This window comes from Elephantulus edwardii, unplaced genomic scaffold (assembly GCF_000299155.1).
Source record: "Elephantulus edwardii isolate Elephantulus edwardi_28Jun2011 unplaced genomic scaffold, EleEdw1.0 scaffold00127, whole genome shotgun sequence".
NCBI lineage: Eukaryota > Metazoa > Chordata > Mammalia > Macroscelidea > Macroscelididae > Elephantulus > Elephantulus edwardii.
In genome coordinates this window covers 657,403-679,736 of record NW_006399877.1, presented here as the reverse complement: position 1 = coordinate 679,736, position 22,334 = coordinate 657,403, and the positions used below count along the sequence as shown (strand labels likewise).

Here is a 22,334-nt window from a genome sequence, read left to right as displayed (position 1 = left end):
CAGCGGGGCGGGCAGCCGGGTCAGCGGGGCGGGCAGTGGGGTGGACAGCGGGGCGGGCAGTGGGGTGGACAGCGGGGCGGGCGCGGGGCAGGCAGCCAGGTCAGCGGGGCGTACGCGGGATGGAGGTCTTTCCCGGCCCAGAATTCGCAGGCTCAGACCCAGTTCCCAGGCGCCCCTGTCCGGCCTCGGGATTCCTCAAGCCCATTCGGGTGCCCAGCCTGGCCTTGAGGCTCTAGGGGTCGCCGGGTAGAGGGGAGGCTGAGCCGGGCTGGAAGCCACGGTGGGTCAGCAGAAAGGCCTGGTGGTCCGGTTCTCAAAGTTCACCACCTGGAAACGCCCGTGCAGCGGCTCTTCTCCGGGGTCAGCACGGACTGGACCATGCAAGGGTGGCGAATGAGGGCTTGGAGGATCGCAGGCCCCTGAGTGGCCTTTTAACGGGGGCTGTGCTCGGGAGAGGACCAGGACCTGGCATGGTCCAGCCACAGACAGCCGCGTTGCCCAGGAGGCCCCGGGAGTTCTGGTGTCTGGACGCTGCTCACCTGCCTTCTCTTTTGGAGTTTGAAGGGATGCTGTGATCTGGGGTTCTTTTGGAACTGTTAGCACACTTTTAGTTTATTTGCTGAGTACGCCTGTCCAGCAGCAGTCCTGCTGCTCAGTGGGCAAGTGGGAAGGTCAGCTGCTCATGCAGGGACCCAGGTCACCTGGGGTCAGACGACGGTGGCACAGGATGCAGCCTTGGCGCTCTGGGACCCTCAGCCGGGACCTGGGGAACGAGGCCTCTGTCCCAGAGCAGTGACCAGACTGGACCGAGTCCAGTGTGTCTGAATCTGGGGGAAAGAAAGCAGCGTGGACCCTTTCCACACTCCATGGCCCTGGCCCCGCCCTGTGGGAGCCAGGCTGGGAAGGCTCACTCCGCCTCCGATGCCTGTGTGGAAGGCTTCTCCTCTGCACAGATCTGCCAATGGCAGATGGAAGGACCCCAGCCTTGCTGGAACGAGGGCAGCGCGCAGATCCAAACCTCTGCCCTCTGGTTAGCATGGTAGTGTGAGGAAGCAGCAGGTCCCCGCAGGCCCAGGCTGTGTGGTGCTGAGGACTCACTCTGGGTGAGAGTGGCTGGTCCAGCCTTTGTTGGTTGTCAGGAGGCAGACTGCAGGTGGGGCGGGACAGGGGGCTGAAGCCAGGAGGAGCCCCTTGAGGCGGCAAAGCTGGTCAGGAGCAGCCAGCCAGGGTCAGCTGGGCACCTTGCAGAAGGTGACTGCGCTCTCCCTCCTTTCAGGAGCTCTGTGCCTCCCCCCGGCTCTTTGCAGACAACCCCCAGGAGGGGCAGGTGAAGCAGGGACTGCTGGGGGACTGCTGGTTCCTGTGCGCCTGTGCCGCCCTGCAGAAGAGCCGGCGCCTCCTGGAACAGGTGCGGGCCTGGGGCTTCTGCTCACCCTGCTCTGAGCACTGGGCATCCGTGTGGTCAGTGCCAGGGTCACTGTGGCTAACATGACCACAGTGACAAGCATGGCATCCAAGGGGGCGCTTGGACACTCATGTGGGGTAGTGACTGTTGCTGAGTGCGTGGAGTGCCCAGAGACCCCCGTGTACCTTGTGCACAGTAGGATGAAACCCTGCCCAGTCTTGAGTCTGTGCTAGCTCCACAGTCCTCCCAGTCCACTTGTTGCAGTCACCACGTCAGTCCTTGTCACGGAGGGTCTTCTGCTTTGATGACTCTACTCTTGCAAGCACAGTGGCTGCCCTTTCCTCAGGACTGGCTCCTGACACATGGCCACAGTTTGTGAGTTGGAGGTCGAGGATTTTTGACCCTAAGCAGCACCCAGGCTGCACTTCTTCGGGCTCGTGAGTTTTCACGGGTTTTGGTTGGAAGTTACCAAAGCACTGTTAGAACTGGCCAGCGGCCCAGCCAGGCACTGCAGGCAGGCAGCTGCCCTGGCTTGGACCATGGCTGCATGAGGGCTGTGGTGACAGCGTTGGCCTCGTTGCATGTGCCTGGTCAGAGCATCACTGAGCTGGCGCACAGCCCCACACACAACTGTCCTCCCCTGACAGAGAGCTGAAGCTGCCCTCGCCTTGCTTCCGGCTAGCCAGCTCGAGGTGGGCCTGGGCTGGCTTGGTGAAGCCAGTGTTCTTTCTGGGGAATGCATCTGCAGCCAGGCCAGCGGCACTAGGCTGCCCCTCAGGATAGCTCAAGACTGCCAGTCCAGTTCCCTGGAGCGCTGGCCTCCACAGCACCATCTCGGGGTGCAGTGTGGTTGAGGGGCCCCAGGCGCCACAGCTCCTTTTGCTGTCTCTGTGCCTGCTAGGTCATTCCCCCAGGACAGCCATGCTGGCCGGACCCTGCATACCGGGGCTACTTCACCTGCTGTGTGTGGCAGTTTGGACAATGGGTAGAGGTGACCGTGGATGACCGCCTACCTTGTCTCGCAGGGAGACTCTGCTTTTCCCGATGCCAGAGCGACGATGTATTCTGGCTTCCTCTGCTGGAGAAGGTCTACGCCAAGTATGGCAATGAAGGCCAGAGACGGTCGCCCCGGGTGGGGTAGGGCCGGGGAGGGCCTTCACCAAGGGGGCGGGGCCAGGGAAGGCCTTCACCAAGTGGGGAGCAGTTAGGGTGTGGAGCAGGGCTAGGGCCTTGCAGGATGGAGGGCCTTTTCAGAGGCCCGGGCGGGGAGCTGCACCTCGCCCTTCAGTGTGGGAGCTCCTTGGAGGGTCTGCTAACTCATTCTGGGTTGGGCAGAGCCAAAAGGAGACAGCGACTCCTTCACTCACAGCTGACCCTCTAGGCAGTGAGCCGCCCTGGAGGAGATTGTTCATCTTCCGCGAAGCAGCTTGGGTTCTCATTTTGGTTCTGTAGACGTCAGCACGGAAGGCTTCCTTGTATTTGGACTCGGAGACAATTCTCCTGGGTGGGGAGGGCTCAGGTCCTGACCCAGGGGTCACGGCTTTCACTGGCTATCAGATGCCAGTCCCTTATGGTGCCCATGCTGGCAGCAGGTGTGCAGGGTGACTCTTGTTTGGACAGAGTGGACCCTCCGCCTCTTTCTGGGGCTCAGGCCCTGCTCTCCAGGCCCCTGGCCTGTGTTTGTGCTTAAAGGGTATGAGGGTTCCCCATGTGAGTGGCGATGGGGCAGAAGGCGGCAGGGCGCTGGGCCCTGCAGGGCTGGAGCAAGGCCTGGTGCCTGAGTTTGCCTGCCCCTTGTGCTCCAGGGTCCATGGATCCTATGAGCACCTGTGGGCAGGGCAGGTGGCAGATGCCCTGGTGGACCTGACTGGAGGCCTGGCGGAACGGTGGAACCTGAAGGACTTAGTGAAGGCCAGTGACGCCCAAGACAAGCCCAGTGGTGGGGGACGCAGGACCCTGCATCAGCTGCTTCATGTGAAGGACAGGTGTCTGTTGAGCTGCTCGGTGCTCGGCCCCAGAGCAGGTGAGGGCCTGGCGTGGCTCCGCCTCAGGGTGCTGGGCCCACTGGGGGTCCAGGGCAGTCAGCCAGTACTGACCACCAGCACAGGGTGAGGACCTGTGTTGGTGGCTCAGCGGATGGTCTGAGAAGCAGGTTGCAGTGTCTGGCAGCCAGGCACAGTCACACTTTCTTTTGAGGGATGGTGCTGGTCTCTTGGTAAGAAGCGCTGTAAATCCCAAAGGCACACGGTTCAAATCCACCAGCTGCTTCACAGGAGAAAGACAGGCAGTCTCCTCTCGTGAGATTCACTGCCTCCGAAAACCCGCTGGAGGGTCAGCTGGGTGGGTTCCAACTCCCTGTCACCAATGATAATGAGGCTTATTAAAAAGAGCCTTGGTGGTGCAGTGGGTAAGCGCTGCTGCTGAATGGGAGGTTGAAGTTTAAAGGCGACAGCAGCTCTGCGGGAGAGAGACGGGCATGCTGCTTCCACAGAGATAGTAACTGCTGCAGGTCTGAACCCCCCGCAGCGGACCCTCTGTTGGTGTGAGCCTGTAAGTTAGACAGGAGGCTGCCCGTCTCTTCTGTGGAGCAGGTGGTGGATTAGAGCCACGAGAAAGACACCTTGGAAAGCAAGGCCGTTTTCAGCCCAGCACGGTCACCGTGCAGTAGACCTGCCCCTTAAAGAAGCTTATTAGCAAAGGAAAGAAATGAAAAGAGGCAAAGGCAGCGTCTGCCTTGGTGTGTGCTCTCTGGGGTTTACGCCTGTGCCCTGCTGCCTGGCTCTCCCCGCTGCCTGTCTTTCCCTGATGCAAGGCTTTTCTCGGGCGCTCAGCCATCTGTGCACGCCGCACTCCCTGTCCCACCGCGTCACTGCTCTTTGATCACCTTTTCCACTGATGAAGGTTTCACGTCTCCTAGATTTATGAAATTATAAAAGTATTATATTTCTACCACAAAATCCACACACCAAACAAATAGGACCTACTGCAACCAGGTGGACATTCTCGGCCTGGGGTTTTTGATGTTCGCCCTCCTCTGCCGCTTACACAGGAGCCCAAGAGCTGGGGGAGTTCCACGCCTTCATTATTTCAGACCTCCAGGAGCTCCAGGGCCAGGCTGGCAAGGGTGTCCTGCTGCTTCGTATCCACAACCCCTGGGGCAGACCATGCTGGAAGGGACCCTGGAGAGAGGGGTGGGCACCGGGGCAGTGACCCTGGAGAGAGGGGTGGGCACCGGGCCAGGGACCCTGGAGAGAGGGGTGGGTGCTCGAGGGGGATCCTACAGAGGGGTGGGTGCTGGGGAGTCCTTGCAGAGAGGGTTGGGTGTGGAGGGGGCAGCAGATAGATGATGTACATTCTGGTCTGCTTTCTTGGCCACTTGCCCAGGCTGCTTGTGTCCTGGTGGCTGCCTGCTGGTGTCTTACTGGGCGGGGTCCTTTCCAGGGGTGAAGGGTGGAGCCAGGTGGAGGCTGCAGAGGCCTTGGCCCTCCTGTCCCAGCTACAGGAGGGGGAGTTCTGGGTGGAGGAGGAGGAGTTCCTGCGAGAGTTTGATGAGCTGACCCTCAGTTTTCCTGTCTCAGAGGATGGCCATCTGCAGAGTCTCCACTCAGGTAGCTTGGGCTTCTGCCTCTCCCAATTCCAGGGCTCTTGGCAGGGGCTGGCATTCTGCCCACCCTCCCTGCCTCCTGCCCTGAGCAGGCTGCCAGCTCCCAGGCCTGGCCCTGAGATGACTGGCCTCCTGTGCCCATTAGGAAAGGTGCTGTGCCACACACAGTCACTGCCTGGGGCCTGGGTCCGAGGGCAGTCGGCTGGAGGGAGCCGGAACAACAGCAGCTTCCCCAGCAACCCCAAGTTCTGGCTGCGCGTCTGCGAGCCGAGCGAGGTGTGCCTGGCCATCCTGCAGAGGCCCAGGGGGCGTGCGGTCAGCCGGACGGGAGAGAGCCGGGCTGCCTCCAGCGGCCCCGCCAGCTGCTTGGGCAAGGACCTCCAGGCCGTGGGCCTGCACGTGTGGAAGGTAACTCCTGGGCGGGGCCCCTGCCCAGCTGGAGCAGGACGTGATGGCGTTGGGGCTGCCTTATCTGGGTACGGCCCTTCAGCGTGAGGGTGTGGAGGTGGATGCCAGGGATGCCTCCTGGCCAGCAGGCCAAGTGCCCAGCTTTATGGGGCCGCTCCTGGCCTTGAGAGGACCTCCCCCAGCCTCTACTCTCCAGTCCGCCGTTGATCCCCCTGAGGGGCCCTTCTGAGCCTGCACTCAATGCCCAGGTAGAGAAGCGGAGGGTCAACCTGCCCGCACTCCTGTCTGCGCCCCCTGCGGCTGGCACTGCCTGCCATGCCTATGACCGGGAGGTCCACGTGTGCTGTGAGCTCACCCCTGGCTACTACCTGGCCGTGCCCAGCACCTTCCTCAAGGACATGGCAGGCCAGTTTCTGCTCCGCGCTTTCTCCTCAGGAAGGCTGTCCCTCAGGTGGGTGCCTCTTGGGGTCCCTGGGCTCCAGGCTCAGTCAGCCTCTGCTCGCCCGTTCCAAGGCCGGCTGCCACTTGGCCCTCTGCCTGGCATCTGTCTCCCTCCTGCAGTGCCATCAAGCAAGCTCCCAGGAGCCCAGCCCTTGGGGACGGCGTCTCTGCAGGGGAGTGGGAGACAGTGCAGCTGCAGGGCTGCTGGCGGGCAGGGCAGACGGCAGGTGGCAGCCGGAACTTCAGCTCGTACCGCAGCAATCCCTGCTTCCTCTTCTCCGTGCCTGCGGGCAGCAGTGCCCAAAGTGTCCGTATCACTCTGCGCCAGCACTGCCAGGATGGCGCCTGCCACCCGATTGGCTTCCACGTCTTCCAGGCAAGGCTCCCAAGGGGCTTCTCGGGCTGCTGGGCAGGGCAGGGGGCGAGGGGTCACTGGGGCTGCTCAGCAGTCGAGGGGCTCTGGGTGACAGCTGAGGCTGGCCAGATAGTCAATCACAGTGTCTACATAAGCCCGTTCTTAAGTGTCAGAGGTCCCACATTCACAGAGTCCTTAGACAGCAACCCCTCGCTCTGGGTGGAAGAAGCCTGCCATGCTGTGGGCGAGGACCAGGGACAGAGGACTCCTCATCAGCAGTGGCAGTGGTCACCCTGCAGGATAGAGGACTTGTCTGTTGGCTGTGGTCACCTGCAGGACAAGGCCCCAAGACAGAGGACTCTGCTTCTGTGCTGCCATTGGCTTTGTCGAGTGATGAAGCCAGGGCAGAGACCACTGCTGAAGGCACTGTTGGCCCCACAGGGCCCTCCCTGGTCAGAGGTGGTGGTTGAGAGAGGCGAGGGAGGCAGCCTGCAGAGTCCGGGACCCAGGGGCCTGCCTGCTGAGGGCAGATCTCCAGAACCCTAGCGGAGGGGGTGAGGTGCTAGGAAAGGTGGGTGTTGCACCCCCCAGGGTCACCTTCCAGCCCACACTGCCTCTTCACCTGAGTCCTGCCTTGCCAGGTGCCAGAGGGCTCGGGGAGCCCAGAGGCCTCCTCCTTGCTGGACCAGGAGCCCCTGTCCAGCTGTGTGCCTCACCGCCACGCCCTGGAGGTGAGCCAGCTGTGCCGCCTGCCTGCAGGCACCTATGGGGTCGTGCCCTCCACCTACCTGCCTGACATAGAAGCATCCTTCACTGTCACCATATCAACCAGGATAGACAGGTGGGCTGGGCACGGAGAGGTCCCCATGGGAGAGTCCCAGGCGGATGTTTGCTGTCCACTAGGCCAGGCTGATGGCTGTCTCTTGCAGGTGGTCCCTCCAGAGTCGGGAGAGCCTGGGACAGCCCCTTCAGGAGGTATGTGTGGGTGGTGGAGCGGGGTTGCAGGGTGGCCGCTTGTGGCTCTGAGGGGTCTCACCGTCTCCTCCACAGGCCACCTTCACTGCCGTGATGAAGACCTGACCAGGTGACTGTGTGCTGCCTCCTGTGACAGGACTCCACCTGCCCTCCACCACCCAGGGCGTGGGCACTAATGGCCGGCTCGCCTTTGGCTTTGTGGCATCTGCATCTGGCTGCCTGGAGAGTGGTGAAGTCAGGGGCTGGAGGCTAGGGGGCCCCATGGCTGCCTGCGGGCCGTAGGCCCAGCAAAACCTGAGACAGAGGAGCTGGACGGAGTCCTCAGGCCCGGCCAGAGCTCACCGCACCCTGACCAGCTCCTTGACCTGAGAGGCCTTAATGCCACAGACAACTGTCTTCCCTTTCAAACTGTGAATGGAAATGTTTTTAACAAGTTTTCTAAATAAACAAGTGGATACCTCCTGGTCTCAGCCCCAGGCTCGAGTCTGCAGTCTGTAAGGGGGCAGTGGGGGTGGGGAGGGCTCTGCCTAGCCTCCCCCAAAGGTGGGCAGTGAGCGAAGAGGTAAGCACAGATGAGGCTAGGGGCTGGGAAGGACAGGTTCGTACAGAGGTTATAGGGGATGGGTGCAGGTGGGGAGTCCCTGAGAGCAAGAGAGAGGACCTTTGTGCTTTGGACAGAGTGAGCGTAACTGACCCTGGGGGCAGGCCTCCAGTTCTTTGCCTGGAGCTCCCTCCAGGACGTCCCTTCCCCTGTGAGCTGAGGTCTTTCATGTTTACTGAGATCAGCACTGGGAAGGGTCCAGGATGCACTTTGGGGTTGCTTCCACAGATCTGAGTGATGGATCCCCCCGTCTGTGTCAGCACACACAACTGTGGGGTCCTGAGGGCCCCATCCCCTTGTCTGCAGACCCAGGTGGTATTCCTGTCATCAAGCAGATGTGGGCCAGGGGTAAGGGGTGTGTCCTGAAAGCCCAGCTCAGTTTGCATGGAGGAGTGGACCACATCCAGTTGTCTGCACAGCTGGGCAGTACCTGGGCATCACCTAGTGCTAGGGGCAGGGTTGGGTGGGAGGGAGCAGGAGGGGTGCGTCCCTCTGCTGAAACCCTGTGCTGTCTCTGGGGAGGGGAGGGCCGAGAGCCCTCAGTCAGCATGGAATCCTGGTTAGAGAGCTGGGGTGGGGAGTCGGGGAAAGGGCCTTTCTGGCCAGCCGGGTGCTGAAACCCACAGCCTGGGGACTCTGCTGAGGCTCTGCTGAGGCAGGTGCTTATCGGAGTGGAAAAACCGGGCACGAGTCTGGGCACGCAAGGTGGACCACCGGGCTGGGCTGTCAGGGCAGGTGGGCTGAGGGACTCAGGAGGCTGGCTGCTCACAGGGAGCGGGCTTGTGACACTGTGTGGCCACCCCTTCCCCATGAGGCTGGATGGACACCCTGTGGTGGCCTGTTTAGACAATAGCATGGCCTGAACCCTCGGGGGTGCTTGGAATGTACCTGGTGGGTGCAGGAAGATGTAGGACCAGCAAGAGTGGAGCATGTCAAGGTCCACCCCTGCCCTCGGGGGCCACAGAGGAGTCCTTACAGAAGTCAGCCTCCCTTGAGGTCAGCCACTGCCTTGAGGTTGCTCCAGGTCTTTTAGGACAGCAAGACTGGCCAAGCGAGGGGATACTAGGCGAGGAGGCTCTGAGACTCCAGAGGGCGTGCTCGAGCTAGGTCTGGGCAGCCTCTGCTCTGACCTGTCACCCAGTCAGGCCCTCCCTGGCAGAAACGCCCCTGGTACTTCATGTGAACGCAGAGGAGAGGCAAGGTGATCCCACCCACCCTCACCCCCTTCCCTCCCCTCCCCTGGCTCAGCCTCTCCACACAGCCTGCCTGAAAGAAATACTACCCCTGCCCTGCCCCCACTCTTTGAGATCACCTGATGTCCAGGGGACCTGATCCCGCCCCCGCATCCTTAATTTGAGGGGTCCCAGTGCCACTGAGATAGACCCAACCCACTGGGGTCACTGGAAGACAGTGCAGGACCATCAGAGACACAAGCGCAGCTCTGAAAGGGGCGCAGCATGGCTACCCAGCCCCTGCCCCTCCGCTGTCAGCCTGTCCCATGGTCAGCACGTCCTGTCCTTCCCACCACAGTCCCCGGCTTCTCTCACCGCCATTCTATAGCCTTCCTACCGGCAACCTAGCCACTCCCACCATCATCATAGCCCCTCCCACTGTCAGTGCCCTGCTGATTCCTTCAGCCTGTGGTCTCTCGCATCATCAGCCTCTCTTCTCTTCCTCGTTCCCAGCTCCTGTCATCATTAGCTCTCACCAGTTGGCCTTTTGTGGTCTTTTCTCTATCCAGAAACCCATCTGATGTGGCCCAGGCACCACCCATGGGCCCTGGAGGACCCACCACAGGGACTCTTAGGACCTGGCTTCAGGGGCTGACTACTCAGCAGGCTGTGTGTGCCTGAGCTGTTGCTGTCTCCACTCCTTTTTCTTGGGGTACAATGGGGTGCTGCCAGCACTACCTTCAGCATCATGGACATCTCTGGCCAGGCTCCTTGCCAGGCTCACAGGCCCTGGGGGGGCTCACGGATTGTGCCTGGTCCAGATTCCAGCCTCGCTCATCAAGTGCCCTGTGTGCGATGCTCTGACTGTCTGGTTTGTCCTCTGGGCCCTGACGCTGAGGTGGGGCCGAACCCTGAGTTCTGCTAAGGAGGGACCATGGACCTGAAGAAGGCCTGAGCTTACCCAGTCACAGTGGCTGGCCCGGCTGCCCAGGCTCAGCCGGGTAGCAGCTCCCGGCCTGGGCCTCCAAGAACCTGTCCGGGTAGCAGCCAGTGGCAGGCCCAGCCTATGTCCAACTATGTGCCGAGGGCCCAGCCCAGGGGATGGCCAGGTCCATCCAGGATCTGCAGTGGGCTGAAAGGGCGTGGATCACTACACTGCCCAGCCCTCAGGTGGCCCAGGGCCCAGGCAGATCCCGCCTGACAGGTCTAGGTGTGGGATGTGGACGTCTCTGATCCCTGCCCATCCCAGCAGACTTTGCCCCCTGCCACTCAGTGAGTTTCCTGTTCCTCATCACTTCCTATTTCTCATCATCCTCACCCCTTGGCCATGCAGACCCGAGGCACAGATGCTGTGGTAAGGACCTGGGTTCTTGTGCCCTGCGCAGAGTGAAGTGCTCGAGTGACAAGGAGAGGCCAGTCGGGCTGGGGCTGGTCCTGCATCTGGGGTTCTGGAGGCAGCGTGTGTGTGTGTGTCTGGAAGGGGTGATGATGGGTGTCTGTGACGCTGTGCGTGTGTCCCTGTGCCCTGTTGTCAGACTCCTTCCTGCTCCTTCAAGCCCCGCTGAGGAGATCTACCAGGAGCCACAGGCTGCCAAGCACCGCTCCACCCTCCAGACCTTTCGTTCTCAAGACACAGGAGGCAGGTGTGGAGTGGCAGGTATGAAGCTGGGTTCTGGGGATGTGGCTGAGACCCCTAGCATACCTGCAGTCGCGGCAGACCCCACCTGTTAGAGAGGACCATCCAAACACAGGTACACTTGCGGGGGTTCACTCTGGTGGAGCGAATGGGCAGATGGTGGTGGTGGGTCACCTGAACCTGCCTGCAGTCAGGCAAGTGTGGAGGAGGGCCTGGGGGTGTCATGGGGCACCTGCCCTTGAGATTGGGAAGAATGTCATGTCGAGTGGGGTCAGGTGTGGCCAGTGCTGGAACCGGACGGGTGGGCGAAGGCCTCCAGGGTCCCGTAAGGTCTGGATCTCGTCTCTGTCACCCAGCAGGCTCTGGGAGTCACACTGGGGTTTGAAGCAGGGCTGGCTGTTTCTTTCTGAAGCCTGGGGCTGAAGTACCGAGAGTGGACTGCCTTAGTTACTTAATGTGGCTGTACTGAATGTCTTGAGGATGGCTTCCACAGACATGGATAGTTAGGAGGCTACAAGTTCAAGTTCAGGGTGCTGGCTCCAGGGAGAGGCTTTCTGTCTGTGTCAGTCTTGGAGCTAGTCCTTGGCATTAGTCCACTTTTTAGGCAGGACCCCAGGTCTCCAAGATGCCCCCTTATCTTTATTGGTTATAGGCAGTCCTTCTGAGCTTCTGCTCATTCATTCGGTCTCTTTTAATACATCGTGAGAGGTTGTCTTTCTCATAGCAACCCTGTGAACAACGATCTGAGCCCCACCTTACCCCGCGGCATCCTCACAGGCTCTGAGGCCCCCAGGCCCCTTGCTGCAGCCGCTATGTCAGCCACCTGCATGAGGGCCTTCCTCTTTCAGTTGAAGAGTCCTAGTTTGCTGAAAGTTCCTATAGTGAATCAAGTGACTTTTCTGCATCTGCCAAAAGGATTATGTAAGGTTTCTCCTTTATTCTATTAATGTAGTCAATTGCGTTGCTTTAACATTAAAATCAGGACCTCTGGTGGGCTAGTGGTAAGGAAATGCGCTGTCAAACCAAAGGCACATGGTTCAAGTCCACCAGCTGCTCCATGGGAAAAAGATGGGCAGTCAGCTCCCGTGGGATTTGCTGTCTGAAAACCTGCTGGAGGGTCAGCTGTGCCTCTGCTCACACGCGACCGCGCAATCCTAAAAACATTCTGAATATAAACACTGCTTGTTTGGGACCCGTTATTTTGTTTCTATATTGCTAAATTCCGGTTGCCGTTATTTTCTTGGGATTCGTGCAGTTATGTTCATGCCACATAGTGGGCAATAGTTTTTTCTTTGAACATCTCTGTCTGGTAAAGCTGACCTCTTTCAAGGAATGGGGACGTGTCCTTGTCTGTTTTCTGGAAGTGTTTAAGATCAGTAAATATTTTCCCCCTTAAATGTGTGATAGAATTCATCTGTACCATCATATGGGAAAAGACTTTTATTTGTGGAAAGTTTTAAAATGATGAATTAAATAACTTTTATAAAAATTAATTGAAATCACCCCCCTGCTCACATGCCAGTCCCCCATCAAAGCTGTAAATCTTGGGAGCAGACTGCCTCAGCTTCCCCCCAGGGCAGCATTTGGTTACCACGACCCGACCGAGTTCCTTCTAATAAACAGGAGTAGTCAAATGTTCTGTTTATTTTCAGTTAAGACTTTTGAAAAATTTGTCCATTTCATCTAAGTTGTCAAGTATATTTGCATATCATTCGTCATAATAGTGATTGCTTTTTGGTTTTCTATTTGTCTAATGTCTGTAATGATGTTAATTTGAGGACTAAGGTGCACCCAATTCAGGCCATGGTCTTTTCAGTCACTTGCTATGTTTCTGAGAGCTGGACAGTGAATAAGGCTGACAGAAGAACTGATGCCTTTGAGCTGTAGTGTTAGAGAAGAGTATTGACTAGCCAGTGGACGGCCAAAAGAACAAGCAGGTATGTCTTGGAAAAGGTGCATCCAAAGTTCTCTTTGGAAGCGAGGATGGGATAGTTTCGTCTCTCGTAATTTGGGCCTGTTGCTAGGAGAGGCTATTCCTTGGAGAGGGACATCATGCTTGGAAAGGTGGACAGACGGAAAAAGAGAGGAAGACCCCCACCAGATGGGTTGAGACAGTGACTGAAGCAATGGGGTCAAATATGTCGTAGACGATGAGGCTGGTACCGCTTAGCACAGAGTTGAGGTCTGTTGTTCATCGTGTCACTCTGAGTCGTAATTGACTTGGCAGTAGCTAACAACAACAAATGTCTGTGGGGTCTGGAGTGATGTCTTCTCAAGTATTCCTGGTATTAATGCATTTTTTTTTAAAAGGAATATAAGTAGCTTTCTTTTTTCACATTTTACAATTGTTTAGTCTGTTAAGTCATAGTATTTCCTTTATCGATCTTTCCAACATCACAGATAAGGTGAATAATTTTATGTCCCTGAAGTAACTGTCTGGTGATCCCACACTGAAATTTTTAACCAACTACTGGAAGCTGGTGGTGAGGGGGCGCAGGGGTGAAAAGCAAGGATTTTAAAGGAATAATATTTTTTAAAATGGGAAATTTATTTATACCTGAACGACTTAGTTATGTTACTAACAAATCTCTAGTTGAAACATTTAAAGGATTTGTCCTATGAAGAAATAGTAACAAATGATAATAGCTAAAGACTTATTACAATTTGAGGCCCAAGACAAATAAAGAAGAAAGGGTTTGTGGGATGAGGTTTATTTCCCCTATCAAAAACAGTCTATTCCCATCCTTGAAGGGATAAGACCTTCTAGAGAATTCTAGAAGTCTCCTAAAAGAAAATATTTCTGTAGTCATAGAGTCTGTTGAATTTTCCAGACCCTCAAAGCTTTCATGGTTTCTAGGTGAGTTCACCTGACCAACTTCAATTATAGTTAAAAGTTGGGAAAACATTTTTTGCAAAATTTTTTTAAACCATAGTCAACCGTAGTCAACTCAGCAAATGGGTTAGCTCCATTTTCCCCCATGTCAGTATTACTCTTATAACACAACCACAACAAAAAATAGAAATCTTAGTCCTAGTTTTCAGATTGCTCCAAAAACTCTTTGAGGACTCATGAAATTACTCATGAGTAGAGATCTTGGGGTGAGACTTTTCCACAGACATGGAGTAGTCACTGTCGTCCTAGTGTGTGTGTCAGACGTGGCTGTTGTGAGCTGCGTACTGCCTAGTACGTCTGTGGAGAATGCTGGAGTCAGTGAATGTCTTCGTATAGTACACACACTGGTCAGGTCAGGCCCCAGAGTGGATTCTCATGTGCTTCTCAGAAGACTGAGAGAAACACTTCCCACACGTAGGACACTTGTGAGGCCGGTGCTTCTTGTGAACGTGGAGCACATGGATATGGGGGTGGTCCGCTTGCAGAGGTGGCAGGGAAACTTCCGGTCACCTGTGTCCACACAGGAGGTGTACTTGAGGTGCTTATCTCGGTGATATGTGTAGGTGAACACCTTGCCACACGGTTTGCACTGGTAACCTTCCACAGACGAGCCCTGCTGTGTGGGCTGGAGACTCACAGGATGTCCAGAAACCTGTCATAGCAGTCTCCGTACCACACAAGGAGCTCCTGGGTTTGGTAGATGTCCTTGCAGCTCTCATAGGATATCTGCCCTTTACAGAGCATGGCCACAAGGCTCTGCTCCCTGGAGAACCGGGCACAGCTGACATAGAACATCCAGTTCCCAGCACTTCCTCTTCCATCTACAAAATGCCTCAGATAGCCATCTTCAAAGGTCTCCCACATCAGAGAATTGTCGCTGCAGGTCCTAACTTCACTGGCATTTATCACCTTGCCTTGAGAGGGCCCAAGCCTGACCCCGTTAGCCATATACCTACTCCAGAAGAGGCCATAATGTAGGGCTCCCCAAACATTGTCTGTAGAAGACAGAGACCTTCCAGTAGTTGAAGGGAGTCTTCATCCAGACTTTGAGGAAGAGAATTAGATCCTGTGGACCACAGTGCCTGAAAGCGCATGTGCACTCCGACGGGATGCTCCAATCTGGGAATGACCGTAGATCCTTCTTCTAGAAACCTTAGTTATTGTCCAGCTCTTAGATGCACAGCAAGTAATTGCAAAGACCATGGCTCAGATCAGGTGCACCTTAGTCTCCAGACTGACATCATTGCTCTTCAGTAGAGAAGTCCTTGACAACCAACTTTCCCAATACAGTTCATTCTATGACTTCCTGACTGCTATTGCCAAGAATATTGACTGTGGAACCAAGCAAGCTGAAGTTATCAACAGTTTAAATCTCTTCTCCATCCACCATGAAGCCACTTATTGGCTGAGTGGTGAGAATCTTTATTTTCTTGGTGTTGAGCTTCAATTCATAGTGAAGACCACAGTCTTTGACCTTCTGCAGCAAATGCCTTATGTCCTTTTCCACTTCAGCAAGCAGGGTTGTGTCATCTGCATAACATTGGTTCTTGATGAGTCTTCCTCCAGTCCTGATGTCACATTCCTCCTCATAAAGTCCATCCTTCTGGGTGATCTGCTCTGCGTGTAGATTGAAAATGTATGGAGACAGGATGTGTCCCTGATCCTGAACCATGCAGTGTTTACCCTCTGGTCCAAGTATAGGTTTCTCATGAGCACAATCAGATGTTCTGGGATTCCCACTCTTCTCAAGATTGACCACAATTTGTTGTGATCCACACAGTCAAATGCCTTTGTATTGTTAATAAAACACAGATAGATACTCCTCTGGAATTCTCTGCTTTCAGCCAAGACCCATCTAACATTGGCCATGATATTCTTAGTGCCACAGCCTTTTCTAAACCCAGGCTGCACACCTGGCAGTTCTTTGCTGACGTACTGTACCAGTTTTTAAAAAAATAATCTTCAGCAGGATTTTGCTTGTGTGTGATATTAGTGATATTGTTCAATAATTTCCACTCTCTGGGGGTCACCTTTTTTTAAAAAATAGGAATAAATACACATCTCTTCCAGTCAGTTGGCCGGAGAGTTGTCCTCCAGATTTCTTGGCATAACTGGGTGAGTGCATTCAGAGCAGCATCTGTTGGCTGAAATATATCGATTAGTATTCCATCCATTCCTGGGGCCTTGTTTTTTGCCAGGTCCTTCAGAGCAGCCTGAACTTCCTCTTTCATCACTATAGGCTCTTGATCATTTATTGTTTAATGAAATTCTCTGTGTCAGCCAATTCTTTTTGGTATAGTCACTCTGCGTACTCCTTCCATCTACTTTTGATATTTCCTGGGTCATTCAACATTCTGCCTTCAGCATCCTTAACTATTGCAACTTTTGGCTTGAGTTGGTTCTTTGGTTCCTTCAGCTTAAGAAATGCCAAGTGAGTTCATCCCTTTTGACTTTCTGACTCCAGCTCCTTGCACATTTTATTATAACACTCTGATTTGTCTTCTCGTGCTGCCTTGTGTGTGTGTGTGTGTGTGTGTGTGTGTGTGTGTGTGTGTGTGTGTACCGTCAGATCTGACTGGTATAGGAGGAGATTGTCCCTCCTTCCCCGGCAGAGCATCTGGTGGATTCGAACCGTGCACCTCTGGGATTGTAGTTGCAGCTCCTTACCACTAGGTCACCAGAGCTCCCCTTCGTGCTGCCTTTTGAAATCTTCTGTTCAGCTCCTTAACGTTTCTGCTTCACAGAGTCCAAGTCAAGGACTGTAGCCTTTGATGTGGATTAAAGCTCAACATCAAGAAGACAAAGATTCTCACCACTGGGCCAATTGGCAGCATCATGATGGAGAAGAGATTGAGGTTGTTAACTATTTCATCTTGCTCAACTCCACAATCAGCACTCTTGGCATCAGCAGACAGGAAATCAAAAGAAGAGTTGCATTAGGAAAATCTGCTCTCCAGAGTGCTAAGGAGTAACGATGTCAGTCCAGAGACTAATGTGCACCTGATCCAGGTCATGGCTTTTGCAGTTACTTGCTATGCATCTGAGAGCTGGATAATTCATTTGGGTGACAGAAGAAGAATCGATGCCTTCAGGTTGTGGTGCTGGAGAAAATTATTGAGCATACAGTGGAATGCCAAGAGGACAAACAGGTCAGCTTGCTCCTTTTGTACCGTCACATTGGAACCGACCCGTAGCTGACCCTCCAGAGGGTTTTCAGAGGCAGTTAATCACATGGGAGGAGGTTGCTCATTCTTCTCCGGAACAGCTGGAAGATTCAAACTGTGTGCCTTTGGGATTGCAGCACAGCTTTTTACCACTAGGCCACCAGAGTTCCCTAGTTTGAAGCTCTGTCTCACACACTTTAGGCATGTTGTCAGAAGGGACCGGTCTTGGAGGAGGACATCATGCTTGGAAGGGTGGAGGGTCAGCACAGGAGAGGATGTCCCCGGAGGAGCTGGATTGGCACAGTGATTGTGGCAATGGTGACGAGTGAAGAGAGACAGTGAAATCAGCCCCCAGGGAGCAGGGTTCGGAGCTGTTGTGCAGAGGGTCACTGTGATTGTAGTCGACTTGATGGCACGTAACCACAATGTCTAATTTGCCATTAATCTCGTCTAATGCATTTTCCAGGAGCTCCCATGGCCTGCTAGATAAGGAGCTGTGTGTCAATCCGAAGGCACGCTGTTCATATCCACCAGCTGTTTCAAGGTTGAAAGTGGACAATCTCCTTCCATACAGTTTTTGGCCCCTGAAAAAACATGAGAGGGTCAGCTAGAAATTGCTTTTGACTTTATGGTAATCAGTTTTTAGATACATTTTCCGTCTTAGACACTGTTAGGGTCATCTCTAGATCAGTGTTGTTCTCTTTATAACTTCTAAGCTTCCATTTTGCAACCCCCCCCCAATAATGTAACACAATTGTTTTTGGTATTTTAATATCCTTGTCTGCCAATTCTGGCATCAATGTCAGCTGTATTTCAGTTTTAATTGAACCTTCTCCTATTTGTGTAGATTTATATTGTTGGTGATTTTTACTGGACTCCACCAAGAACTGTGCGAGCTCATTGTCTTCAAGTTGGAACCGACCCAGAGCCCACGTCCCTGAAGCTCTCTGAGGCTGTATGACACACAGAGAGGGCCCGTCTCCCCTGCGGGGAAACTGTGAGTGGGTTCCAACTGCCAGACAGCGACTGACTTAAGAGTTAGCGGCACAAGTCCACAGGCTTTATCACCAGAGATCAAACTCCAGGCAGGGTGACCTTCTGTTCTTGGGGTGCTGGACATGAGTTTATGCTTTTTGTGGTGTTTTTTTTAAATTGTGAAAAACATGTATGAGGATACAAGGGTGAAGATGGATGGGCAGGGATGAAATCACAGGGCTGCACAAGTTGGTGGGGGTGGGGGGGGTAAGTGAAGGAAATGAAGAAGATCGAGTGGGGACCAGAAGAGACAGGGTAATGGTGAGCATAGTCCAGTGGTGATTAAATTTTTTTAACAAAGAAATTGTCTTATTCTCATGTGAGTTTCTCATTTGGGAATGGGGCACAGAGTCTCTGGCTTCTTCATGCTGACGAGGGGTGTTGAGGTGAAGGGGGAAGGGGAGCCCACTTTAACACCTTACTGGTGGTCCTGGGTTTAAGCTGCATGCCTTCTTGTTCAGTTAGAAGATATTTTCCTGACGTTTTCTGCCCTCTGGACTGCACAGTGTTTGTCAAGGTGAGTCCAGTGGGGGTGGCTGGCTGAGCCCTGAGGCTCCATCCTCCGTGGCTTTCTTAGCTGGCAGTTATAGTTCCCATTTGTCTCTGGAACTGGGTTCATGGCCCAGGCCTGGAGCAAAACTCAGTGGTAAGGTTACCTATAGGAAAGGGAGCAAACCTAGAGAGAACAAATTTATGATACAAATAGAAGGGCTTTGGAGGTCTTACTTACAGGTGTAGTGGGGGAGAAGATGTAGGAAAGTGGCTTAGATACAATTCTCTGTATACCCTAGGCAGTTTTCCCCAGCGACGTGAAGGCTCTTCCCAGGGGCCAGACAACACACCCCGAGCGATGGATGGTTCACCCTGGGCTGAGCACCTCACCCAGAGGCCCAACCGCTTTCCCTGGGGGACAGACTGCACACCCTGGGGGACAGGTGACACACCCAGGGGGCTGGGTGGCATACCCCCCTACTGAAGCACCTCCCCCTCGAGGTCTGGACCCTGTTCCTCACTGAAGACCATGGCCAAGGACAGCACCCCCAGTCCTGACACCACCACCCTTGCCCCCTCCCCTCCACCAAGTGGTCAGACTACAATTTGAAGTAGGCATCACTACTCTTCCCCCTTCACAAATGAAGAAGGGGCTCTGAGAGTGGTGAACAGACTCTCCCTAAGTCTAAACAGTTCTTGGCAGCAGTAGTCAAGAAATCAAAAGATGGGGTGACTTGAGGAGATCTGCCGTCTTGGGTATGTTGTTGTTGTTAAGTGTCGTCAAGTCATAGATAGACAGCTCATAGCGGCCCTATGATTCAAAGATCTGAACACTTGAACAACTTTCGTCATTTCCCTAAGTTCATAGATTTTCTAGAGGCAAGCTATTTCAGAAGTGGATGCCACTCCTGTGTCCAAGCTTGTTTTAATCAGGGAGCTCCACCAAACACTGTCCACCATGGGTGACCATTGTCCACTTTGTCACTTCCGTGTCACAGTGTTTAGCCTCACAGCAACCACAAGTCACCTCTGTATAGCCAATTGGCAGAGCAGTGATATATTACTTAGAAGAGGGTTGGACTGAAAACAATCAAAGCCAGGCCTGAGGGTCACAGATTAAAATCCCTGACCTTTGGTTTGGTAGCACAGCTTTCCAGCCACTAGGCCCACAGAGCTCTCTCTCTCTGGCTCACAGCAATTCTATGAACCACAGAGCTAGTCCTTGCCCCATCCTACGCCACCCACGATCCGAGACACGCCCGAGCCCATTGCTACAGACACCTTATCAACCCATTGTGTTGATGATCTTCTCTGACCTGTCCAAGGAAATCTTCACTGACAGTGAGATGCTCTCCCGTATCAAGTCCTTCACCTCCCACGGCTCCATGGCACCATCACCCCCTCCTTCCTGCCCTGGGGGCCCCGTGGCTCCTGGCATCCACAGCCGCTAGCTCTGCGGGGGCTCTGTCACATAGGCCATGTGGCCCTGCGCCTGCTGCCCATTCTAGGCTAGGGGCCTGCGGCTCCGGCCATGGTGGCCCCATGGGGTTGCGGCAGCGTGGGCTTGGGGGCAGGGAGTGGGCAGAAGGACTCACCCATGTTCCTTTGAGAATGCCTGTTCTCTTGATGTTGAGCTTCAGTCCACACTGGTGACCAGCAGTCACCTGCCTGGCTGTTTGGCTCTGCCTCAGTTGTATGGCCTGTGGCCTGCTTCCGTGCTGCCTGCTGGGCTTCTTCCCGCCACCATGTTGGTTCTGCGAATTTATTTCAGAATCAGTGTGGAGGCTCCGTTATACCAGCTGAGGGGCCTGGTGCCCGCCGTCCATCTCGGGTGAGGGGATCCCTGGGGTCCAGCCATGAAGGCCTCATGGAGCTGCGGCAGTGGGGGGCTGGGAGCCCTGGGACTCACCCATTCTTTTGTGGGAATCTTTGTTCTCTTGATGTTGAGCCTCGAACCATATTGAAAACCAGTGATCAACTGTTTAATTGTTCAGTTATCGATAATATGGGGGCTGTGGGGGCCCGTTTCTATGCAGCTTGATGCGCCTGCAGCTCCTTACGCTGCTTCCTCCACCGCCGTCCCAGTTCCTCCCATGAGTTTATCGATATTCTTGAGTGCTATTTAGTTGGGAACACTGCTAAATCATTCTGAAACTATCTACTCCTTTCAGGATTTCCTTTTACAATTAAAAGAATTAGGGTACTGTGCCCATGAGGTGAGCCTGTCCGCTCACCCCACTGGCAGCACAGATTGGACAGGTGGACTGCTGGACACAAGGCTACCCTCGGCCCAAGGTGCCACTGGGCTCTGCTACTTCAGACTCCATCACAATGTTAGGAAGCTTCCTGAAGAAAAATCCTCAAGTGTGTGGGAGGTGTATGGTGGAATGGCTGCAGGCAGCTCCAAATAGAACCAGAGACAGAGCTGGCCGCCGGGGGGACATCGGCACAGGGTGATGGCTCACGCAGGGCTGAGGGTATGAGTGTTTCCTGAGAGTGTTGGCAGGAGAAGGCGAGGCTGAGGACTACGTCCTGGTGAATGCTGGCATTTCAGAGACCCAGACGGAGGAGAGCAGGCGTGTGTGAGGAGAGCACAGAAGGTGTAAAGTAAGGCAGGGAGCTGGGCTGGAAGGCCGGGGACGGGCCAGATCAGTCACAACCCGAGCTGGGCTGGAGCAGGAGGGGGGCTCCTGCCATGTACTCTGCCCATGTGGGGGCATGATGTTGGTGTGTGCACATGACCAGTCCCTGAGTTGTAGGTTTTTGCACATCTTGATGTTATGTCTACAGCTCGTCATTTGCTAATATTGACATTCTCACGCCAACCCAAAAGACAGAAATTACGTTTATAGAGATACTGATAATGAAGAGTGCATGAGAACAAATGCGCACGATGCAGTGTTTGACTCAGGCCAGGACTGAGTCACGGGCATGGAACCTGGCAGTAAACTGGGGACCAACCACCCATGCTCAACATTTTATTAAAAACAAACAAACAGGACCTTTCCAAAGGCTGCTGGAAGGTGCAATGAGGCATTGGTTAATCCTGGGGCTTAAAACTGATTAGATGGGGCCTGGATGATGATGGAAGGATAAGGAATAGATGACGGAGATGGGTGAGAGTGTGGGTGGATGGGACAGTGAGGAATGGGCAGGCGAAGCCAGTGGTCAGGGCCTTGTGGAGCCGTGGACCTGAGGGATGAGCATTTTGGAGGCAGTGAGGGAAAGGATTAGGGGCACTCCCACATGTCCAAACAGATGGGCTGGCAGGTCCTTGGCTAGTGGGCCTCCCTGTGTCTTGAATACAGTGGTGTGTGATGTGAGTGGTTTGAGTCTGTGTGTGCACAGAGATGATTCTGGAAAAAATTGCCAGCTGAGACTGTGACCACTTGGATGGTCAGGCAGGAGAATGCTGCATGTAGCCCTTCCATCACTTTACATAGACTCGGGTTAGCAAGCTCTCCCCCCAGGGTTATGCCTGACAGGACTCTGTGTGTGCATACATGTACACTGCGTACACATCCTTGCATGTGGATAATTATGTGTATGGTATACACACATATGGATATGTGGAGAAAGGCCCTCAACCAGGTGGACGGTGACTGTAGCAATGGGCTCTAGTGTGTAAGGAAATGTGAGGTTGGCACAGGACAGGAGAGGGCTCAAGTCTGTTGTTCATAGAGTTGCTGTGAGTCATACTTGACTCGACAGCACCTAACAATAAAAAGTATCTCAACAAATTGATGCTGACCTGGACGTGCCCACCAGGCTGTGCCAAGAAATCTGGAGGACAGCTACCTGGCCAACTGACTGGAAGAGATCCATATTTATTCCTATCTCCCAAAATGGTCATCTGACAGAGTATGGAAATTATTGAACAGTATCACTAATATCAGGCACAAGCAAAATCCTGCTGAAGATTTAAAAACAAAACCAAACCATGACTGGAACAGTATCTTGACAAAGAACTACCAGAAATACAACTGGATTTAGAAGAGGCTGTAGCACTAGAGACATTGCCGATGTCAGATGGATCTCGGCTGAAAGCAGCGAGTACCAGAGGAATGTCTATATATCATAGATTATACAAAGACATTTGACTGTGTGGATCACAGCAAATTGTGGCTAACCTTGAGAAGAATGGGAATCCCAG

At 54.3% G+C, this 22,334-nt stretch overlaps 1 protein-coding gene across 1 annotated transcript in view; it reads left to right on the top strand.

The window, feature by feature from the left end:
* The window catches only part of CAPN10 (calpain 10), a 9,124-nt gene extending 1,831 nt beyond the window's left edge, over positions 1-7,293 (top strand). The window contains exons 5-15 of the mRNA XM_006893498.1: positions 1,277-1,408; positions 2,307-2,503; positions 3,211-3,428; positions 4,455-4,596; positions 4,847-5,013; positions 5,155-5,417; positions 5,666-5,868; positions 5,979-6,234; positions 6,855-7,054; positions 7,143-7,188; positions 7,264-7,293. Of these exons, the coding sequence (XP_006893560.1) occupies positions 1,277-1,408; positions 2,307-2,503; positions 3,211-3,428; positions 4,455-4,596; positions 4,847-5,013; positions 5,155-5,417; positions 5,666-5,868; positions 5,979-6,234; positions 6,855-7,054; positions 7,143-7,188; positions 7,264-7,293 (1,854 nt within the window). The remainder of the gene's footprint in view (positions 1-1,276; positions 1,409-2,306; positions 2,504-3,210; positions 3,429-4,454; positions 4,597-4,846; positions 5,014-5,154; positions 5,418-5,665; positions 5,869-5,978; positions 6,235-6,854; positions 7,055-7,142; positions 7,189-7,263) is intronic.
* Positions 7,294-22,334: the final 15,041 nt, after the last annotated feature.